Here is a 19,835-nt window from a genome sequence, read left to right as displayed (position 1 = left end):
AAAATTCATGCCACAGAGTCATAATGATCTTTAAATTAAAAACAAAAAAAATGTTAGAAATAAAATTCTCCTATCATGTTGTCTCTTCAGTGCATTTTTCACTTCCTTTGTGCCATGAAAGCATCTGTTTGTTCAGACTTCAGAGAGTTAACATGAGAATTAACTAGTTATGACTGCAGACAGCTTGTTTGCATGTGTAATGGGTGCAGCAACTAATAATGGAGGCGGGTCGGTGTTGTAAGACTTTGCGGGGCTAATGGCCTTAAAATGAGTCTTAACTGGTGTTAAATTCGCCCACAGCTGTTGTGCTGGTTAAGAATCGAGCAGCAGGTCGGAGAGTCTGTCGGACCAGGAGAACAAATTAGTTCTGCTGATGCTCATCAACCATCTGCTCCACTTCAGCACAATGGAGGGATTTTCTGAACGAATAAAACGCTCTGAATGCAACACTTTCTCTCTGTTTTTGGTTAAGGTTTCAAATGTCCAGGCTCAGCAGATTGGCTGCAGATTTAATGATCTCTTCCTTTTGTGGAGGAGCAGATCATTTCATCATAATTCCTTAAAATTAGGTGTTCATGGGATTAAACTGCTGCTGGGTCCATTCAGATTCACATAGATTGGTACGATAAAAGCTGCTGGTGGCTTTTAACAACACACAAGCAATTTCTGAAGAGTTACCAAAAACCTTTTCTGAAGATGAGCAAAGAAAATTTCTAGATTTTTACATTTTCATCCCAAATCTTTGTATTTGTTTAAAGATATCTTCCAGTGGTGTATTTTTTATTTCACTAATAAATGTGCAAATACATTAAAGCAAAGAGGTGTAATGAAGTATTGATTCCTACTGCAGGATTTTATGAATGTAAAGTTTTGCAAAAATGCACAGAAATACTGCTAATATTAAACATTATGGCACAGGGTCAGCCTGACATGTAACAGATATTTGCTAATGCTTAGGGCCCCATGCTGGCCTTGGGGCCCCAAGATGACCTGAATTCACTCAAGACAGGTTGAAAAATTTCAGTGTTCATTTAAAATTTATAAATTCGGTGATGTTTGGACACAGAAAACTCTTATTTAATTTTTTTTAACACAAATGTAAGTTTTTGGTTTATTTTAGGAAACGTCTGTACTGATTTTCAAATATTAGTTTGGTAAACCTGATCAAATTTGAGTTTAAAACCCTGATTATTCAAGGATTCCATTAAAATATATTCCTGTAACCTAAAGGTTTTCTGTTTTTTATTAAAATTAATAGTAAAAACCGTGACAAACTCAGATCAACTAACAGGAAAACTGGTTTTAACGTCCCTCTAGGCAGTCCTGTTTCATGCATGTCAGCACTTTGAACTGGAACTTTCAACTCCTAATGGGAGATGAGGGTGGACCTTCTGACGCAAGTGCGTGAGCTGGTGTGTGGGAGTAACTCCGGTATAAAACCAGTTAAAGGCACTTCAGGGATCAGAGAAGCAGTTTGCATTTTTTATATTCCCAGTTTGGAGCACCATGATGTTCCCCTGCAGCGCCCTGTCGCCGCCTCTCTACCCGGGCTTCCTGCATCCTCCTGCGGCTCTCTCCTCGCCCCTCAGCCGCTCTCTGCCCTCCGGCTTCCTGGTGGATGATCTGCTCCGGCTGAGCCAGCCTGTCGGTTACATCCACCGGACTTTCTCCTCCGGGAGCCCCGGTGAGCTTATCCAGCTCAGCTCGGGGCTGGGTGCTTCCCCTCGTGCGGCCGGTTCAGTCACAGAACCACCGAACCGAACTGGGTCACCGCACACGGGCTGCTCGGACTCTGGATACCTGAAGTTCGGCGTCAGTACCATCCTGGCCCCGTCCACACGAAGCGGTGAGTTCTGGAGGCATTATGATTCACCATCAACTAAATAATATTAATAATAATACCCTAATAATAATAATAATAATAACTGTTATTATTACTATTATTATTATCCAAGAAATTTGGATAATAAAATATTTAATTCAACTTGAATGCTTTTAATTTGTAGCATTATAATAATTTCCTAACATCTAAAAAGTTAAGAAAAAGCTTCACTTCTGAGATTTGAAATGCATTGGTAAATTTATTTTAAATTTAGTTTAAAAAATGTGTCCAAATTAACTCATTGGTTTTTAGTAATAACCTGTTATAGCCTCAAATAAAAGTTTTATTGAGGATACAATAATTTTAGGAGCAGTGATGAAAGCATACCTGAGATATATTAATTTCACAGTTTTCCAACACATTAAATTAAAAATCTTTTATTAAATTCTTTGAAAAAAAGGGTAAAAAGAGGTAAATATATGTAAATCAAGGTTAAACGATAGGATGTATTACTTTTTCTTTTATTTAGGCCACAGATTTTATATTTTAAATGTTTATTTTAAAAGCTTCTAATACACAATTATGTCAGATGTGAAAATCTAGTGTAAAAAATGGGAATTTGAAGCAAACACATAGAGGAAAGTGGTTCCAGATGTTGACATTGAATGATTTTGGTGATTTTCATCATTTTATTGTGAGTAAATGTGACTCCTCTTTCTCCGGTGCAGTTCAGAGTCTTCAGACAAAGTCGCTGCCGTTCTTTGATGGAAACCTTCATCCTCTCATCAGAGCCTCGTACTTCACAGGTAGGTCCACTGCCAGACAGCTGCTCCTTCACATCTGGATGGATGATGCTTTTCATCCGACCTACAGAGAGAAAAAGTCTCTTTTGTGAGACAATTTGTTGCATTCTATTTATTCAGGGCTCAGATTTATAGGATCATATTTAATTTCCACATCTGCTCACACATTTCTACACTGTTTCTGGCTGCAGAGCTGGATTGTTTCTGATGGATCCAGCACTGTCTGTGTTTCTTACTCCAGAATCTCAAGGTTCTGGTAAACAGACAAATGTTCATAAATAAAACCCATCATGGATTAAAATCTTCATCCAGGAGAAACAAGCTCTGGGTGATCGAATGAACTAAAAGATACTAATAATTTGACTTGTTCATCATATTTTTTGTTTTACAATGTAAACTATTGGAAACGTTTTTAACATGAATATATCAATTTTTGGATTAAACCTCTAAAGGAATGAAACTAACAGTAAAGATCTCAATTTTCTGCAGATTGATTTTCTTACAAATTACTCTTAACACTAAAGATTACAGATTAAAATAATAATGTTAGGACTCATTTGTTTTATTTACCTACCTTATCAATATTATTGTACAGATTAGTGTAAAAACACAAATTAAATCATATAATGGCTGACCCTCAGATGTGTTTAAAATGAGTCAGTATGCTAAAATGTTTTAATTAAACCCTGTTCTGTAAATATAAATTTAATCTCATAATGGTTTTTCTTCAGGTGTGATACTTAAACATTCATAGAAAACATTTACTGCAAGCAAATAAAAATACAGTTTGAAAAAGAAACATTTCGGGACTTTTAATCTTGTTTATATGAATATCTTTTATAAGCCATGTGTGTCCGAAGGCCTCATTCCTGCAGCAAGATTATTTCAAATGCATTAACTACAGTAAAATTAGAGAAACAAAATATAAGAATTTAAAAACGTTTCATCCTAAAACATGTAAAACTTTGCACACATTTTAAACTCTGACAGATAACTAAAGTCACAATAAAGAGCTCAGAGGTGGATTTATTTTTGTTGGTGACGACTCAAGCAGCGGATGGTCTTTAGGGCGACCAGAATAACTCTGTCACAGAGAAACACCTGAAGCAACTTTTTTCCAGCCTGAATGATAAGTTTCTACATCTCAAAACATCGTTGAGTTAAAAATGATTGGAGTCTGAGTATTTTTAATAGTTTTAATTGTTCTTCTGTGGTTCCTGACATGATCACTATTTTGAGTCTTTTGTCAGTCTTGAATGAAAGCGCCGATTGGTCTTAATGGAATTAAATGTTTTTTTTAAAGTATATCGAGTTTTTAATAGCATACAGCTGCATTTTCAGATAAAGCCATCATTCGCTTTGGAAATATTTATGCATTCATTCATTCAACGTCCTGAATCAAATATTTTGTTTGCCAAGAGGAGTACATACTTACTGTACATACATTTTATATGTAAAAGAAAAAGTCAGATAAATACTTTGGTTTTCTCTTTATTTTGTCTCCTACAGCGTGGAACCTTTCCTTAAAAGAAAAGATAAAAAACCTCACCTATAGGTTTTTAAGAACATTCAGAGTGAATTAAAACTTTAAAGCTCGATAATGGTAAAATAGTTTGAACTTTCAAAGAATTAGTTGTTGCAGTTGTTGCCTCTGGGTCAACAGCTTCACAACCATTGGTTTGCATGTTGGAAATTCTGCAACAATCATTTTTAAATGTGAGGAATTTTAAATTGACAATTGTGAAATGTCTGCATGACGTAAGTAAATCTGACATTTGGGAGCGTGTAAATGTAGAATGGTGGAGGTCCAAGAACAGGGCCTTGTGGAACTCAACTTGTTTTCTAAACTAAGATGATTGGTTTCATGTGTAACAGGAAGTCGCTCAGAGTTCAGCCCCCATGGTTAAAAAAGATCCTGAGAAACTAACATCCTCCACTGGGAGCAGCAACTCATTCCCACCCTGTAGGTGGCCATCCAAACCTTTCCTGTAAAGGACCATGGTCTCCAGCTTGTTAATCCTCAAACCTGCTGGAGTTTTCCCTCTCAATAAGGAAAGCAGAACCACATTATCTGGTGAAAGAAGACCCCAAAGTGGTGACCCATCAAAGTTATGAACAGAATCTGTGACAAAGGGCAAATCTTTCAGAGTTCAGTACTTATTAGGAATGAGTCGCACATATTAGCAGCAACAACAGAACTGAACTGAAAGGTGAACTTTTCATTTACCAGTTTATCTACAGGGGTTGGACAATGAAACTGAAACACCTGGTTTTAGACCACAATAATTTATTAGTATGGTGTAGGGCCTCCTTTTGAAGGCCAATACATCGTCAATTTGTCTTGGGAATGACATATACAAGTCCTGCACAGTGGTCAGAGGGATTTTAAGCCATTCTTCTTGCAGGATAGTGGCCAGGTCACTACGTGATACTGGTGGAGGAAAACGTTTCCTGACTCGCTCCTCCAAAACACCCCAAAGTGGATCAATAATATTTAGATCTGGTGACTGTGCAGGCCATGGGAGATGTTCAACTTCACTTTCATGTTCATCAAACCAATTTTTCACCAGTCTTGCTGTGTGTATTGGTGCATTGTCATCCTGATACACGGCACCGCCTTCAGGATACAATGTTTGAACCATTGGATGCACATGGTCCTCAAGAATGGTTCGGTAGTCCTTGGCAGTGACGCACGCGCCCATCTAGCACAAGTATTGGGCCAAGGGAATGCCATGATATGGCTTTGGGGCTTCTCCACACCGTAACTCTCCCGGATGTGGGGAAAACAGTAAAGGTGGACTCATCAGAGAACAATACATGTTTCACATTGTCCACAGCCCAAGATTTGCGCTCCTTGCACCATTGAAACCGACGTTTGGCATTGGCATGAGTGACCAAAGGTTTGGCTATAGCAGCCTGGCCGTGTATATTGACCCTGTGGAGCTCCCGACGGACAGTTCTGGTGGAAACAGGAGAGTTGAGGTGCACATTTAATTCTGCTGTGATTTGGGCAGCCGTAGTTTTATGTTTTTTGGATGCAATCCAGGTTAGCACCCAAACATCCCTTTCAGACAGCTTCCTCTTGCGTCCACAGTTAATCCTGTTGGATGCGGTTCGTCCTTCTTGGTGGTATGCTGACATTACCCTGGATACCGTGGCTCTTGATACATCACAAAGACTTGCTGTCTTGGTCACAGATGCGCCAGCAAGACGTGCACCAACAATTTGTCCTCTTTTGAACTCTGGTATGTCACCCATAATGTTGTGTGCATTTCAATATTTTGAACAAAACTGTGCTCTTACCCTGCTAATTGAACCTTCACACTCTGCTCTTACTGGTGTAATGTGCAATCAATGAAGACTGGCTACCAGGCTGGTCCAATTTAGCCATGAAACCCCCCACACTAAAATGACTGGTGTTTCAGTTTCATTGCCCAACCCCTGTATATTCCAACCTTCACCTGTGGGCAATGAATAAAGTAATGAAATTGTGAATGCAAGAAGATCGATCAAACATTTTTAAATGTAGGTCTGGACTCACCATTATGGGTAGGATGAAAAGCTCAGAGTTGCTGCATCTCCCCAGAGAAAGGAGCTGGGGAGGTGGTTTGAGCATCTGTGAAAGACCTCCTTGCTAGGGAGATGTTTCAACAGACATGTTTCTCCAGGGGGCAATCAGAATAGACCTGAAATTGTCTGGAGACGTTGTATCTTAGGGCAGAATGGGAACATCTTCGAGCCGTTGGGTTGGAAAAGATGTAATATCTAGAGATGTTACATCTTACGGATTGATTGATGGATGGATGGATGGATGGATGGATGGAACGATGGATGGATGGATGGATGGATGGATGGAACGATGGATGGATGGATGACTGGCTGATGTTAGTGTAGCTGTTTGCTTGTTCAATGAAGGCCATTTTAAACATAAAGTATCTGGAAGTGAAATTAAGGGGGGGAAGCTTATTTTAGCGAAGACATCATAGTGAGCTTGAAAATACAAAAATTATCTGCCAAAAACGGAAAATTTAAATTTCCTGATGCTTCTTTTCTCTCAGTGTTTATTATGGGAATCCCAGGAGCAGTTCTGAATCATCTTGTCCAGTCTAAAGACCTCTTTAGCCAGAACACTGACTGCTGACATTAGCACCAGTTATCCTAATCTACAAATTAGTCCAGTTTGTTCCGCTCTAAACTTATTAGTCCCGTTTGTCATGCCTCTAAATGTGAGGCGGGTATCTTCCCAGCTCAGGAACTCTGCCGTTTTCCCACCAAACCCCCTTCGCCTGTCCACAAAGCATCCGGCACTGTGACCAATCGGAGGCAGAGCCACACACACACACACACACACACACACACACACACACACACACACACACACACACACACACACACACACACATGGACAAACAAGCACAAGCACAGCTGTGGGATTTTAGTGAATTCAGCCTAATAAACAGGTTTGGTTTCTTTTTTGGCCCTCATGTACCCCGTATCTGAAAACAGTTCTGACTCTATATCTTTAGATAATTTGTAAGCTCTCTTAACAATGATGCCTGAGTAACTTTATAAAACTCCTTATTTTAATGTGCTGAGTTCAACTTTTATAGTTCCTGTGTCTCAGTTTTTCCAAATAAACGTAGCATAAAAAGGAAGGAAATGTGTGTTTGGTTGATTATTTCTCTGTTGTAATAAAGCTTCTTGGTGACATATCCTGTTTATTTGCCTTTAATTGGTGCCACATTTGTTTGGAAAATGCATTTATTGGTTGAGCAGCACAGCTGAGTATGTAGGTTGCACCCATGAAAAAGTAGCCCAGTCCTCTCTGCCGATGCCAAAAAGCTTATTCTGCTGCTAACTCTTGTTTGTTGTTGCTTATTGGATCAAACAATTAAACTTTGAATAAACAAGAAAATATTGGCAATTTAACAGTTTATTCGTTTAGCAAAATGGGGCCACAGTAATGTGTGGGGGAACCATGCGCAACAACAGCCTGGCATCTCCTCCTCTCCATGCTGGTCACACACTGCTGTTGGATGGCATCTAATTCATCTACCAGCATTTGTTGCAAATCAGCCAAAGTAATTGTGTTGGCCAGTCTGGTATAAACATTATGCTCAAACTGATGTCACATAACAGGGTTGAGATCAGACCTGCAGGTGGACCATCTTCTCCACTCCTTAAGTCTGAAGGTTGTCTCTGAAAAACCCTTCAAGGGCGAGCCCTGACTTCTCAATTCGATATCTCTCTACTCTAGGATTATCTCCAGCAATGAAATGCCTATTTTTCCAGTGATGGAGATGCTGCCCCACAACATCACACGGCCTCCACCATAGGTTGCTTAGTAATGGCAGAGAGGATTTTACAAGTTTTTCATGGGTGCAACCCACATATTGAACTCTGCTGGTAAACCTACAAACACATTTTCCTTATAATTGTGTCACCATTTAAGGGGAAATAAACAGATTTCATAATAGGATAGGATTTATTTCCAAGAAGAATTGCTACAACAAGGAAATAATAGACCAAAACAAATTTCTACACTTTGTTCTGCTAAGTTTAATGTTGATGACGTTCCAAAAGCTCGTTATACCTGGACTTTTATTTGGAAATTCTGATGTAACACTGGTGTAAAAGTTCACTTCAATTCAACTCAATTTATTTATATCGTGCTAAATTACAACAAATATCTCAATGCATTTTACAAGACAAACAAGTCTAATTAACAGTTATATAGGTCCAAATTCAATTCCCGGTCCATCACCACTCTTACCAGATGCAGAAGTCTAGAAAGTTAGACTACAGGGAAAGGCAGGTAAAGCAGAATTTAAAGGGATAAATGGTTTCTTTCAGTGTCAGTGCTCTCTTTCTGATTTATTTGCTGCTAACATGTGTGATAATTCTCACATGCAGGTGTGTGAGGCGGTAAAGACTCTCTAACAGCTCTGACCTGCCTTTAATGGGCCTGTAATATACTGGCCTGTCGACGGCCTTTTCCACTCAATTCATTACAACACAATCAGCTTTCTCTGTGCATTTGCAGCCTATACAACCCCCCCACCCCCCCTTCATGCTTCATTAGAGGCTGTGTGAGCCACTCTTTGGAGGGCCTGTCTCATTAGCATCAGCTGTGTTTCCAGCGCCGGACAAATTGGGCTCTTCAAGCTTCAGATTTGAGGCAGAACGAGGATATTATGAGGAGCATCAGGGAGCCTGTGTGCTCATTACAGGGACAAGAAGGGGCTCACAACAGCAGCAAACATGGAGGATAATCACGCGACAAAGTTCACAAGACCTCACACTGAATCTGCATCTCAGTTTCTCACGTATGGGACGATACTGTGCAACACAGAGCCCTTCCTTTCAGTGATCTGAGATCAGAAAAAAACAGGACGACTAAAATATAATTTGGTAATGTTAAACATGAAGGAAGTAAAATTTCCATAGCATCTCCTTCACATCACACCATCTCCACAAGACTTCAAGGGCCCGGCTTCATTGTTGTTTTTGTTGATCTTTTAATAATTTATTCGAACCGTTCTTTTCCAGGGTGGATCGATTGTACAAAAAACACCTGTAATGATTCTTCAAAATAAGGATTTGGTGCACAAGTATGATTTTCTCTCTGCTCTCCACAGGTTCAAAGTTATACATACAGGCTCAAATATATACATACATCCACAAAGTTTTTAATATGTGCTGCTGACGGTTTAAAACTGTCTTTGACAAGGCCCGGTAATGTCTGGTTAGTGATCATGATGCATTAGTTTGAAAGAACACACTGAACTGGCCAAGACTCAGAACAATGGGAAAGTCCAAGGAACTCAGTGAAGGTCCAAGAAGAATTGTCAATAAACACAAGTTGGGAACATCTTTTGGAGCCAATTCTAGAATCATCAGTTCAAACAATCATATAAAGGTTCAAGTTATTTAGATGGGTCGGCCTCATGAAAAACTCAGGAACTACCAAGGCTCAAGCCTGCTATGAACTGGAAACCACTGGAACACTGGTGTCCATGTCCACAGTGGAACCAGTTTAACATCAACATGGACTGAGAAGGTGCTGAGAAAGACAGAAGTCTCTGCTCTAAAAATGTGCAGCTATACCCACATGGGACAAGCCACATGCCTTCTAGAGAACTGCTTGAAGGTTAGATGAGAAAATGACCACAATCACAAGAAGAATTTTTGGAGGTGTCAAGGAGAGTCAACCGAACCTAAGCACACTGTACCAATAGTCAAGCATGGTGGTGGTAGCATCATACTGAGGGACTGTTTCACTGCCAAGGGATTACAAAGAGCAGATGGAATAACAAAGAAGGAAGACCATCTCCAAATTCTCCAACTTTACCTCAAGTCAACAGCTGGATGTGTGAAACCTGGAAACAGCTGGCCGTTCCTACAGGACAATGATCTACTTGTTTCATAGCTACACTATGTTAAGTGTCAGCAGATATTTTATATACGATAATTTCTATAAATTATACACAGAATAACTATGAATGTGTTTTCACTAAACTTTTAATCTACATCATCACTATCAGAATACATCGTAATAATACAGAGCAATAATTATAACTGATAGACCTGAATAAATCTCTCCCCTCCCTCTTGTCTTCTGTTCCTGCAGCCTCTTCCTCCTCTGTGGTTCCTGTTCCAGGAACCTTTTCTTGGCCTCTGGCCCCCCGGGGGAAGCCCAGGAGGGGAATGTTGCGGCGGGCCGTGTTCTCGGACCTCCAGAGGAAGGCGCTGGAGAGAACCTTCCAGAAACAGAAGTACATCAGCAAACCAGACAGAAAGAAACTGGCCACTAAACTGGGACTGAAGGACTCACAGGTACAACTGGGCCCAAATCTGTTCAAGAGATTCAAATAGTTCTTTTAATGGCTGAATTGGGTTCAGCTCAGCACTGAGCTCCACTGGTTGGTGGAGAGAGTTTAGATAAAGTTATTATTTGATAAATAATGAGCTGCAAAATCACTTCGGGTGGGTTTGACCTAAACTGCTGCTCATACCAACCACAGGATTGCTGCCCTCTACTGGATTATCTGTGCAATGCAGGCTGTACATGTTTTGCAGATTCTGACATATTTATTGGGCAGATTCTTTTTTTAAGTTAATCTGCAAACTATTTATTTTCATTATTTATTTTGTTACTGTTCTAAAATATGTGCATTGTTTAAAATATTCAAATTCATCAGCTAGAGGTTGAGATTCAGTCTTTTATGAGACAACGAAGGTAAACGTCTTGCTGTTTTAGGTCTGAACTTCTTGATTTGTGTCAGAAGATTCTCGACAGCAGGTAAAATAACAGAAAGTGAAAAAGTGAGAGAAACAAACCTGGACCTTTTATCTGGTCCGGTCAGATTAACATTTAAAGTGGAAACAAAAGATCAAGTTATCAAGTTTTCTGCATAGCAAACAGTGGAACCCCATTTTCTCTTTGAAAAGCTAAATGAAGGCCTCTGCAGAGTCTGACCATCGCATGCTCTGACTTCAGGGTGAATCTGCTGGGACGTTCCCTCCTGGGAAGACTGGCAGCTGCCTTAAATGTTTTCCTTATAACCCTTCCAAGATTGACGGGGAGCAACCGTTGCTTCTCCGAGGTCATTGTGTTAACAGTATGCTCCGAATTAGCAAATTACAAAAACTCCTATGTTTACAGAGGTGCTTACTTCGATGATGATCGGTTATTCAATGCCTTTAATCAGCAACTGCTGCATTCCTTCAAAAATTGTGGAAGCTCTGATTATACTAGTCCTCTTCTAGTAAAAACAGTCCGGTTTGGCTTACTTTCTTATCAACGCCACCACCTGGTGGCTTCTGCGATCTTTACAGGTGAAGATCTGGTTTCAGAACCGCAGGATGAAGTGGAGGAACTCCAAGGAGCGAGAGCTGCTGTCAACAGGTGGTTGCCGACAGCAAACCCTACCCACGAAAACCAACCCCCATCCGGACCTGACCGACGTGGGCAGCACCTTCTGCCAGCGGCTGAACCAGGCTGCAGCAAACAGACAGGAGTCACATCCCCATCACCATCAGAGCCCCTCCTCTCCATCAGATTTGAGCAAACAGTCTGAGCTCTCAGAGTCCGACCCTGAAGAAATCACAGTTTCTTAAAGAGGATTCATGACAGAAACTCCAAAGTGCCTGAATCTGCTCTGTATATAGCTGTATTTACTCACTGTTTCTGTACAGAGTTGTTTATAGGCAGTTAAATAAGGTACATTGTGCTGCTCTTGATTTAATATTTGTAGATTTTGATTAATTTGTTTGAAACTTAAAACTTTTTTCCAAGCATATTTTTCATTTTTCATATTTTTGTTAAAATAAATCCAAAAAAGTCTTGTTTAGTGTGTTTATTGATGCATTCAGCTGAGGTCACAGAAAACACGTGCCGCTGAGTTGAGATTTACCCAACAACACGTTTCAGCCAATTCCTCATCCCAACTGTGAAGCACGGTGGTGAAGGGCTCATAATCTGGGCTTGTTCTGTAGCAACAACTTTCAAAACACCTGAATGACTGATGAGAACAGAGTTGTGATGCATGACAATAATGCACAACACCCTGTTCCAAGGAAAACAAACCTAAGTCAGCACAAAAACCTCATCAAAATAGTCCAGCATAGTGGAGGAGGTATGATGATTTCTTCATGTTCTGCAGACAGAGGATCTGGGCATCTTGTAGTCAAAGAGTCCAATGTCATAGAATTAAAATATGTAGCCATCTAAACCTGGCCCAAACCGGTTCATCAACAGGGCAATGATACCAAACACAACAGCAGACACACAGCAAAAGGACAAAAGTGCTGCAATGGCCCAGTCAAAGTCCCAGAACACCTTGGGTCAAAATTCCTAAATAACAGTGATGACTTAGGTTGAGTTTGATCCAGATATAATCATGTCCTGAGCAGGTAACTGATGATGTTTGGTTTTACTTCAGTAGGAACCGCCTGTGAACACATGAGGGCGCACAAGGAATAGAAACAACAAAATTTTACAACACAATCAAATTAAGACATACCACATGTGAAAAGGATTTCTCTTAAATGCAAGTTACAGCCATACCTTCAGTTCCAATACAAAATGTATTACTTAAACAATATTTTATCCCAAAGCAGATTATCTGCTGGTTCTGATGGAAGAAAGCAAGACATTTACAGACACAGATGCTTCCCCGAGGCTGTTAGATTAGAAATGAAAGAAATTGACTGAGCATCAAACGTCTTATAATCGGGTACAAAAGATTATTTAAGAAATACATAATCTCTGAAATCATTCAAATAACCCCTGAATGACATCGTTTCAGTTGAAAATAAAGCATTTGAGGATCTGTAGACGCTTCAATTATGCTTTGAACTGTTAATTCATAAATATGCTATTAGTCTCACTGTTCCAGGTGATTTTGACTTGTCTCTTTTGTGTCACTGTGTCTCATTTTGTCCTGCAGAACCTTGGATGATGTCTCGGATTATCTGGGCGTCTTCCTGCAGCGCCTCATTGTGAGGGTCGATCTTCAGCGCTGCTTCATAGTCTTGTAGTCCTGAAAACAAGTCATAGATCAATCAGCTGACGCTCACCTACTCACCTGTGTAGTCAATAAAAACAGAAAAACACCAATCTGCACTCATATATTATTTACAGTGTAAAAATGTATTCAAATGCCCTAAACTTTGTATTCTATTGGGATTTTACTTGATAGACCAACCCAACATAGAACATAATTGTGGAAGGAAAAGGAGACATGACTTTCAACATTTTTATACCTAAAATCATAACAGTTTGGGTTTCATTTGTATTCAGCCTCCCTGACCCAATACTTTGTAGAATCAACTATCATTTGAGTTTCAGCTGCTTGTCTTTCTGTTTCTACCCACTTTGTATTTCCTGCGGTTTCCGCCTATTCATCATTGAAAAATAGTACAAACTTAAATTAGACTGACAACACCTGTTAACATCAGTTTTGAGTCGTGCTACAGATTGTCAGTTGGATTTGGGTCTGGACTTTAACTGGACCATTCTAACACATAAACATGGTTTGATCTAAACCATTCCTTTGGAGCTCTGGCTGTGTGTTGAAAGTCATTTTCCTGCTGAAAGGTGAATCTGCACTCCCGTCTCAAGTTTCCTTCTCAGCTTTCCTGTCCATCTGGAAGAAAAGCAACCCCACAGCATGATACTGTCACCACCATGTTTTTATCCATGGGACAGTGTGTTTAGAGTGATGTGCAGTGTTAATTTTTCTCCACACAGTATTTTGCATGTTGGCAAAAATGTTCATTTACAGTCCCATCTTACAAGAACAGCTTTTCCTACATGATTGCTGTGTTTCCTTATATGGCTTGATTTATTTTAATATTGGCTACCTTTTTTGCCACTCTTCCATAAAGGCCAGATTAATGGACACAACTGATGTCAACAGTTTATTCACCATGAAACCCAATTGCGTGCCACACAACATTTGTAAAAAGAATGGGAAAGCTATATCTTATTTGACAATCATTCACTACTTTATGATGGTCTATAATATAAATCCTGATTAAATACATTGGGGTAAGCCTATCTCCAGCGATTATCGGGCAAGAGATGGGGAACGCCCTGGACAGGTTGCCAATTCATCACAGGGCAACACACTCACAAATAAGGGCAATTTAGAGAGACCAATTAACCTAACAGTCATGTTTTTGGACTGAGGGAGGAAGCTGGAGTACCTGGAGGGAACCCACGCATGCACAGGGAAAACAGGCCTGGATTTCCAACTGTGCCACCCTACAGTTGGAAGTACTGTTGATCGTAATTTGACTAAAAGCCCAAATGCCAAAAAGATCAAGGTGTGTGAATACTTTTTCAAGGAACTGTTAAACTATTTGAATCCTTTTTTAAACAGCAGACCTTCAGCGTAGAGCTGCAGCTGGCAGAATGCGGATCCTCGCCGGATGCTGGCTCGGACTCTGGCTGCAGAGTTGGCAGGCACGGCTGGAGTCAACAGATCCAGTGCCTGTAGAAAAATCTGAGGGTTAAATTTGACATTTAAAGCTGTACAAGTAAAGCCTGAGATCATGGACGTGTCTGTATGTTACATCTCAGTAATGCATTTGATGCAGTTGATAAAAAAGATGGCACCTGAAGACATTAATTGGGAATAAAGTGACCGATCTGACTGGTTTGAGTTATTTACCTGCAGCTGGAGGGAAAAATGTAATGAGCATCATCATCCTCCAGCACTCAAACTTTCAAACCAACCTTAGAGGAGTCCTCGATGGCTTTGTGCAGATTCCTTAACTTCAGATGACATGCAGCTCTGTTTGAATACAGAGCAGGTATCTTCCCGTTGAGTCTGATCCCCAGACTGTAGGCATTCACCGCTCCCACATAGTCTCCATTTGTAAAACACTTGCTGAAGGAGAAGACTCATTTAGAGAAGGATCGTGTTGTTCAGGGAGCACTGGAGCTGATAATCTGATCTGATTTCACTCACTCGCCTTTTTGTTTCAGCCAGTCATGGTTCCTCTCCTCCTCTGTCAGGTCCTGGAGCTCCTCCACCTCCGCACTCACTGCTCGCCTCGCTTCAGCTTGTTTCTTCAGCCACTGTTTGGGAAAGAAAAACTATTCAATCTTTTGCTTCAGGACAATCAGATCCACAGATCAGAAAGGTTAAAGTAGTGTGAAGCACTTTCCTAAAAACTGAGACAGAGGTTGTGGGGTTCTGGTAAGGAAGTAAAAATAGTAGAGATCCAAAGGTGATTGTATTGATTTGATCCAAGAAATCTTGAGGATCTACAGTTTCACAACAAAATCACAGAACTGATAAAAAAATCCGTCAAAGAAACAATTGGCAGGATTTTTGTATTTTATTTTACAGCTGTGTTCAAAATAATACTGCTCCAACTCCAGTGACCAGATCAGTCACTCTTTTTGGTAGGAATTATATTTCTACATGGTGAATAATAAGGTGTACAATAGAAAACCAACAGACTAAACAACATGCATGTCCCTGAGTCTGTGCAAGTGAATCAATAATGAAAGGGGCGAGTCCAAAATAGTAGCAGAGTTCAGTCAGTGAGGTGATTTTATTCTGTGGCCCTTATTTAAAGAGGACGGTACCAAATGTTGTACATGCTGGTTACAGTGACTTCCTTCCTGAGAACCCGTGTAAAATGCATTATTTAAGGACTCTGTTAAACAGGGAAAACATATGAAAAAGTGTAGGAAATGAGACGCCACTCAGCTAAAATGATCTAAAATTATTTGAAATGGACATTAAGAAAGAAAATGTTGAAGAAAATGAAAAATGACTTGTTTGAATGGATGGAAAGATATCCAAAATGGGAAAGTTTCAGCCAATCCAGGATTATCAAAGACAGGTCTACAGTTACCAGGCAGTACTACAACAATTAGAAGAACCCTGTAGGTAAAGCTATGGGTACCAAATTACTGGAGATATCATAATCTACCAAAAAACACAAGGACAGGCTTAAAGAGACATGGAGCAACATTTTATGTACTGATGAAAGGAACGTTCTTCTATTTGGGTCTACAGGCTGCAGGCAGTTAATAATACACAACATAATACACTGTGAAGCATGGCGGCGAAGGCATCATGGTATAGTGCATACTATGCATACTATGGTGTAAGCCCTTTTTATCACACCCCAAAGACATTTCAAACGGAGAAAGAAGAGGGTACAGCTGGTGGATTGGCCTGCCTGTGGTCCTGATCTGTCCCCAGGAGAGGATGTTGAGAATGTAGGAACCAAAGATGAGACGATAAGCCGGTCCTGTTGGACACTGTAAGACAAAACAGCTCCTGGAGCTGTCATCAATGCCAGGATGGATTTAAGGTGTTGGGAGAACTAATGGGAGCATTACAAAGTGCGAAAGGCTTCACTAAAACAAGTGGATGGATATTAACGGATTAAATAAGTCCAGACTTTGTGTCAGTTGAAATGTGAGCTCTCAGGCTGGCAAGCATCTTTCTGCCGTATGGTTCCCGCTAACTCTTCACAGACTCACCTCTTCCTCCTCGGGAACCAGTGACTCTCGGAGGGCTGTTGGGAAAACCCGAGGGGTGAACGTAACTGCAATGTTCCCACATCGTCTTGGAGGAGGCAGCTGGGGTTGGATCTTCTTGGTCTTGGAGTTTCTGTGATCTACGAGCAGGAAGAGTTTTGTGACTTTATGAAGCAGGAGGATGCATTTGATTTTCAGGAAATGACTAACCCTGTTTGTTCTTCACGATGTCCGTTAGTCTGTTTCCTGGTATGTCTGTGCTTCCCGCCTGTTGAATCTGATGGTTCTGTTTCTGTTGGGCTTCCTCTGCCTTCTGTTTCTGCCTCAGCTGCCACGCTGCCAGCTCTGCGGTTGTTTTCTCTCGCTCTGCTTCCTTCATCTTCTCAATTCTGTCCCTTTCCTCCTTCTCCAGCTGATGAAAAGTCATTTTAAGTCACTCTGCACCTGTTTTCTAGTGAATCAACACTATTCCGGATGCTTTTGATGAATGAGGTGTGTTTTGTTTTACCTTCATCATGGTCTCCAGAGCATATTTCTTCTCTGCTTGCTGTTTTTCACCTTTTTGTTTTGACTCTGCAGAAAGTTTCTGCTGCTGTTTCAGTAGAGCTCTCTCCCTGATCTCCTTCTTTGTTTCTTTATCATCTAAAACACACAATAAATGTTATTTGACCTTTTTCCAAGAGGTCGGACGGTCACAGAATCCACAAAGGAACAAATCCAGAACCAGAATCAGATGACTAGAAACTCTTATAAAACACCATTAATACAGGTCTTTGGTTTGATTTAGGAATAATCTGGAAAATTCTCACCTGTGGTTATCATCAGACGCTCCCACACTTTACATGTCTTTTTTGGTAAAGTGAAAACAGCGACTCCATTTCCAATCCTTGCTGTGCTTCGATCATCATCGACGGGTTCAAATAGGAAGGCCTCAAACAGGAACGGAGGGAAGTGGACCTGAGGAGGATGAGAACAAGGAGCCACATGAATGCTCACCAGGAGCTCTCAGAGAAAGGGCATAACGAGTGAGTATTTACAGCTACAAACCAGGAAACATGTTCACAGTTTTTAATTTGTCAAACAGCTAAAATATTTCAACAAAAAGCCAGAAAAATAAGCAAAAATTCCAATTTTATTAACTTTAAGAAAATGTTTTTCATCAGAACATGATTTAATCTTCAACAGCAACCTTTATGGAACTGACAAACAGGACTCAGGATTCAGGACACATGACAGGAATGTTTTTTGCTTTTAGTGAGCACTGTATATGTTATTCAATTCTAGAGATTTGGAATATGACTTTTAATTCATTAACACCATAGTTGGATTTAAAGAATCTGTCAGCAACCTGGTATTTATGGTTTTCCATCTGCTTCTGGTCTAATGTGGTCCCAGGGGATCTGTTTTACAGGGACACGAGCCAAAAACGGTTTTGAAAACTCCACGCTTCAACCAGTCCTGGTTTTAATGCTTTTGAACTTGCCTGACACAAGAATTTATCCTTTTGCATCATTTCCTGTTAAAAACAAAGTTCTTGATTGAAGAATGACACCTCTAAACGTAAATATGCCAGGGGTATCCATATTTTTTTTAATCTTAACTGTACCTTATTATTGTTTATTGCTAAAATTATTCGCTCACCCATTCGAATAATTGAAATCAGGTTTTCTCATACTTCCATAGCCACAGGTATAAAATCAATTGCAACAGACCTACAGACTTCATGTGGCCTTCAGATTAGCTTAAGAACAGTGCATAGAGAGCTTCGTTGAATGGGTTTCCAGGGCCAAGCTACTGTTTCCAAACCATACATCACCAAGTGCCATGCAAAGCATTGGTTTCAGTGGTGTAAAGCACGACACCACGGGACTCTAGAGCAGTGGAGACGTGTTCTCGGGAGTGATGAATTGCGCTTCTCCATCTGGCAATCTGATGGACGAGTCTGGGTATGGTGGTTGCCAGGAGAACAGTTCTTGTCAGATTGTATTGTGCCAAGTGTAAAGTTTGGTGGAGGAGGGATTATGCTGTGGGGCTTTTTTCAGAAGCTAGGCTTGGCCCGTATATTCCACTGAAAGGGACTCTGGATGCCTCAGCAGACCAGGAGATTTTGGGGAATTACATGCTCCCAACTTAGTGGGAACAGCTTGGAAATAGCCCCCTCCTCTTCCAACATTTTTGTGCACCAGCGCTCAAAGGTAGGTCCATAAAGACATGGATGAGGGAGTTTGGCCTGGATGAGCTTGACCGAGATGAAAGAGCGGTGACTGAGAGCCAGGCCTTCTCGTCCAGCATCAGTTTATGACCTTACAAATGTGCTTCTGGAAGGATGGTCAAACATCCCCATGAACATGCTCTTAAACCTTGTGGACAGCCTTCCCAGAAGAGTTGAAGCTGTCACAAAGAGTGGACCAACGTTATATTGAACCCTACGGATTAAGAATGGGAGCTCACCTAAATTCATATGTCAAGGCAGGTGAGCGAATACTTTTGCAAAATAGTGTGTATATGTATTATTGCTATAGTCTTGTACTTGTACAGAAATGAAAAAAATATATAGATGTAACAAGCCAACCCACTTTTTGGTCTCTAAGCTTTGGCTACTTGCTCTTAAACTTAATTTCTTGTTTGTCTACATTAATTGGGTAAATGTTGTTGCCAAATATATATAAAAAAAAAACTAAATCAACCAACCAAAGCAACATTATTATTATCATTATCATTTATATTATTATTATTATTTTTATTGTGAGAACCACTGAGTCTCCCTTCACCTTCAGATACTCCTCTGTTGACACTATGTCCACTTTACGGACCGTCGCTCCTTTTAAGGGCACGCTGAGGTGGATTGTAGAGTCCGTCTGGCTCCACGTGTAGTCCGTCACGTCCAGGGGCATGCCAGCCGGACCTGTGCGACCGTGGTGCCGATAAAATAAAACGTTTTGTTATCGGATTTAACCTTTCTATAAACCCCTGCACGATCGAGTATTTCCGAGTCTGTTGCTATGGTGACAAAAACAGTGCGTTGCCTTTGGGAGTGTCGGAAATATCAGCACTTTGTTTTATTTCCTGTTTCTGAACACGGTAAAAATGTAACATAAAAAACGTGAGGGTTTCGTCGTCTGTGGTGTTTATGCATAATCTAAAATGCTATTTCAAAAATTACCATGCAAGAATTTCGTTATCAGCATATTTTTACGAC

The 19,835-nt window shown here is 40.4% G+C and overlaps 2 protein-coding genes across 5 annotated transcripts; one reads left to right on the top strand and one right to left on the bottom strand.

The window, feature by feature from the left end:
• The first annotated feature begins 1,437 nt into the window (after positions 1-1,437).
• LOC124855214 (homeobox protein DBX1-B-like) lies at positions 1,438-11,972 on the top strand. The gene is made up of 4 exons (XM_047344895.1): positions 1,438-1,846; positions 2,551-2,628; positions 10,256-10,461; positions 11,464-11,972. The coding sequence occupies exons 1-4, from the start codon at positions 1,507-1,509 to the stop codon at positions 11,743-11,745; spliced, it is 906 nt and encodes a 301-aa protein (XP_047200851.1). The 5' UTR covers positions 1,438-1,506; the 3' UTR covers positions 11,746-11,972.
• Positions 10,255-19,634, bottom strand: dnaaf4 (dynein axonemal assembly factor 4). Of its 4 annotated transcripts, none has more exons than XM_047344833.1 (10): positions 19,408-19,634; positions 17,446-17,593; positions 17,145-17,278; positions 16,847-17,048; positions 16,640-16,776; positions 15,105-15,214; positions 14,870-15,023; positions 14,519-14,624; positions 13,018-13,169; positions 10,255-10,385 (listed from the first exon to the last, which is right to left on the bottom strand). In XM_047344833.1, the coding sequence occupies exons 1-9, from the start codon at positions 19,528-19,530 to the stop codon at positions 13,051-13,053; spliced, it is 1,233 nt and encodes a 410-aa protein (XP_047200789.1). In that variant the 5' UTR covers positions 19,531-19,634; the 3' UTR covers positions 10,255-10,385; positions 13,018-13,050. The 4 variants fall into 4 exon arrangements, with proteins under 4 accessions (XP_047200789.1, XP_047200781.1, XP_047200797.1 ...); XM_047344825.1 differs by lacking the exon at positions 10,255-10,385 and adding an exon at positions 11,970-12,579; XM_047344841.1 differs by lacking the exon at positions 10,255-10,385 and adding an exon at positions 11,970-12,579 and having other exon boundaries at positions 13,080-13,169.
• Between the last annotated feature and the right edge of the window lie 201 nt (positions 19,635-19,835).

Source organism: Girardinichthys multiradiatus, chromosome 2 (genome assembly GCF_021462225.1).
Source record: "Girardinichthys multiradiatus isolate DD_20200921_A chromosome 2, DD_fGirMul_XY1, whole genome shotgun sequence".
NCBI classification, from domain to species: domain Eukaryota; kingdom Metazoa; phylum Chordata; class Actinopteri; order Cyprinodontiformes; family Goodeidae; genus Girardinichthys; species Girardinichthys multiradiatus.
Note: the sequence above shows the minus strand (reverse complement) of the source record. Positions and strands in the feature narration are given on the sequence as shown.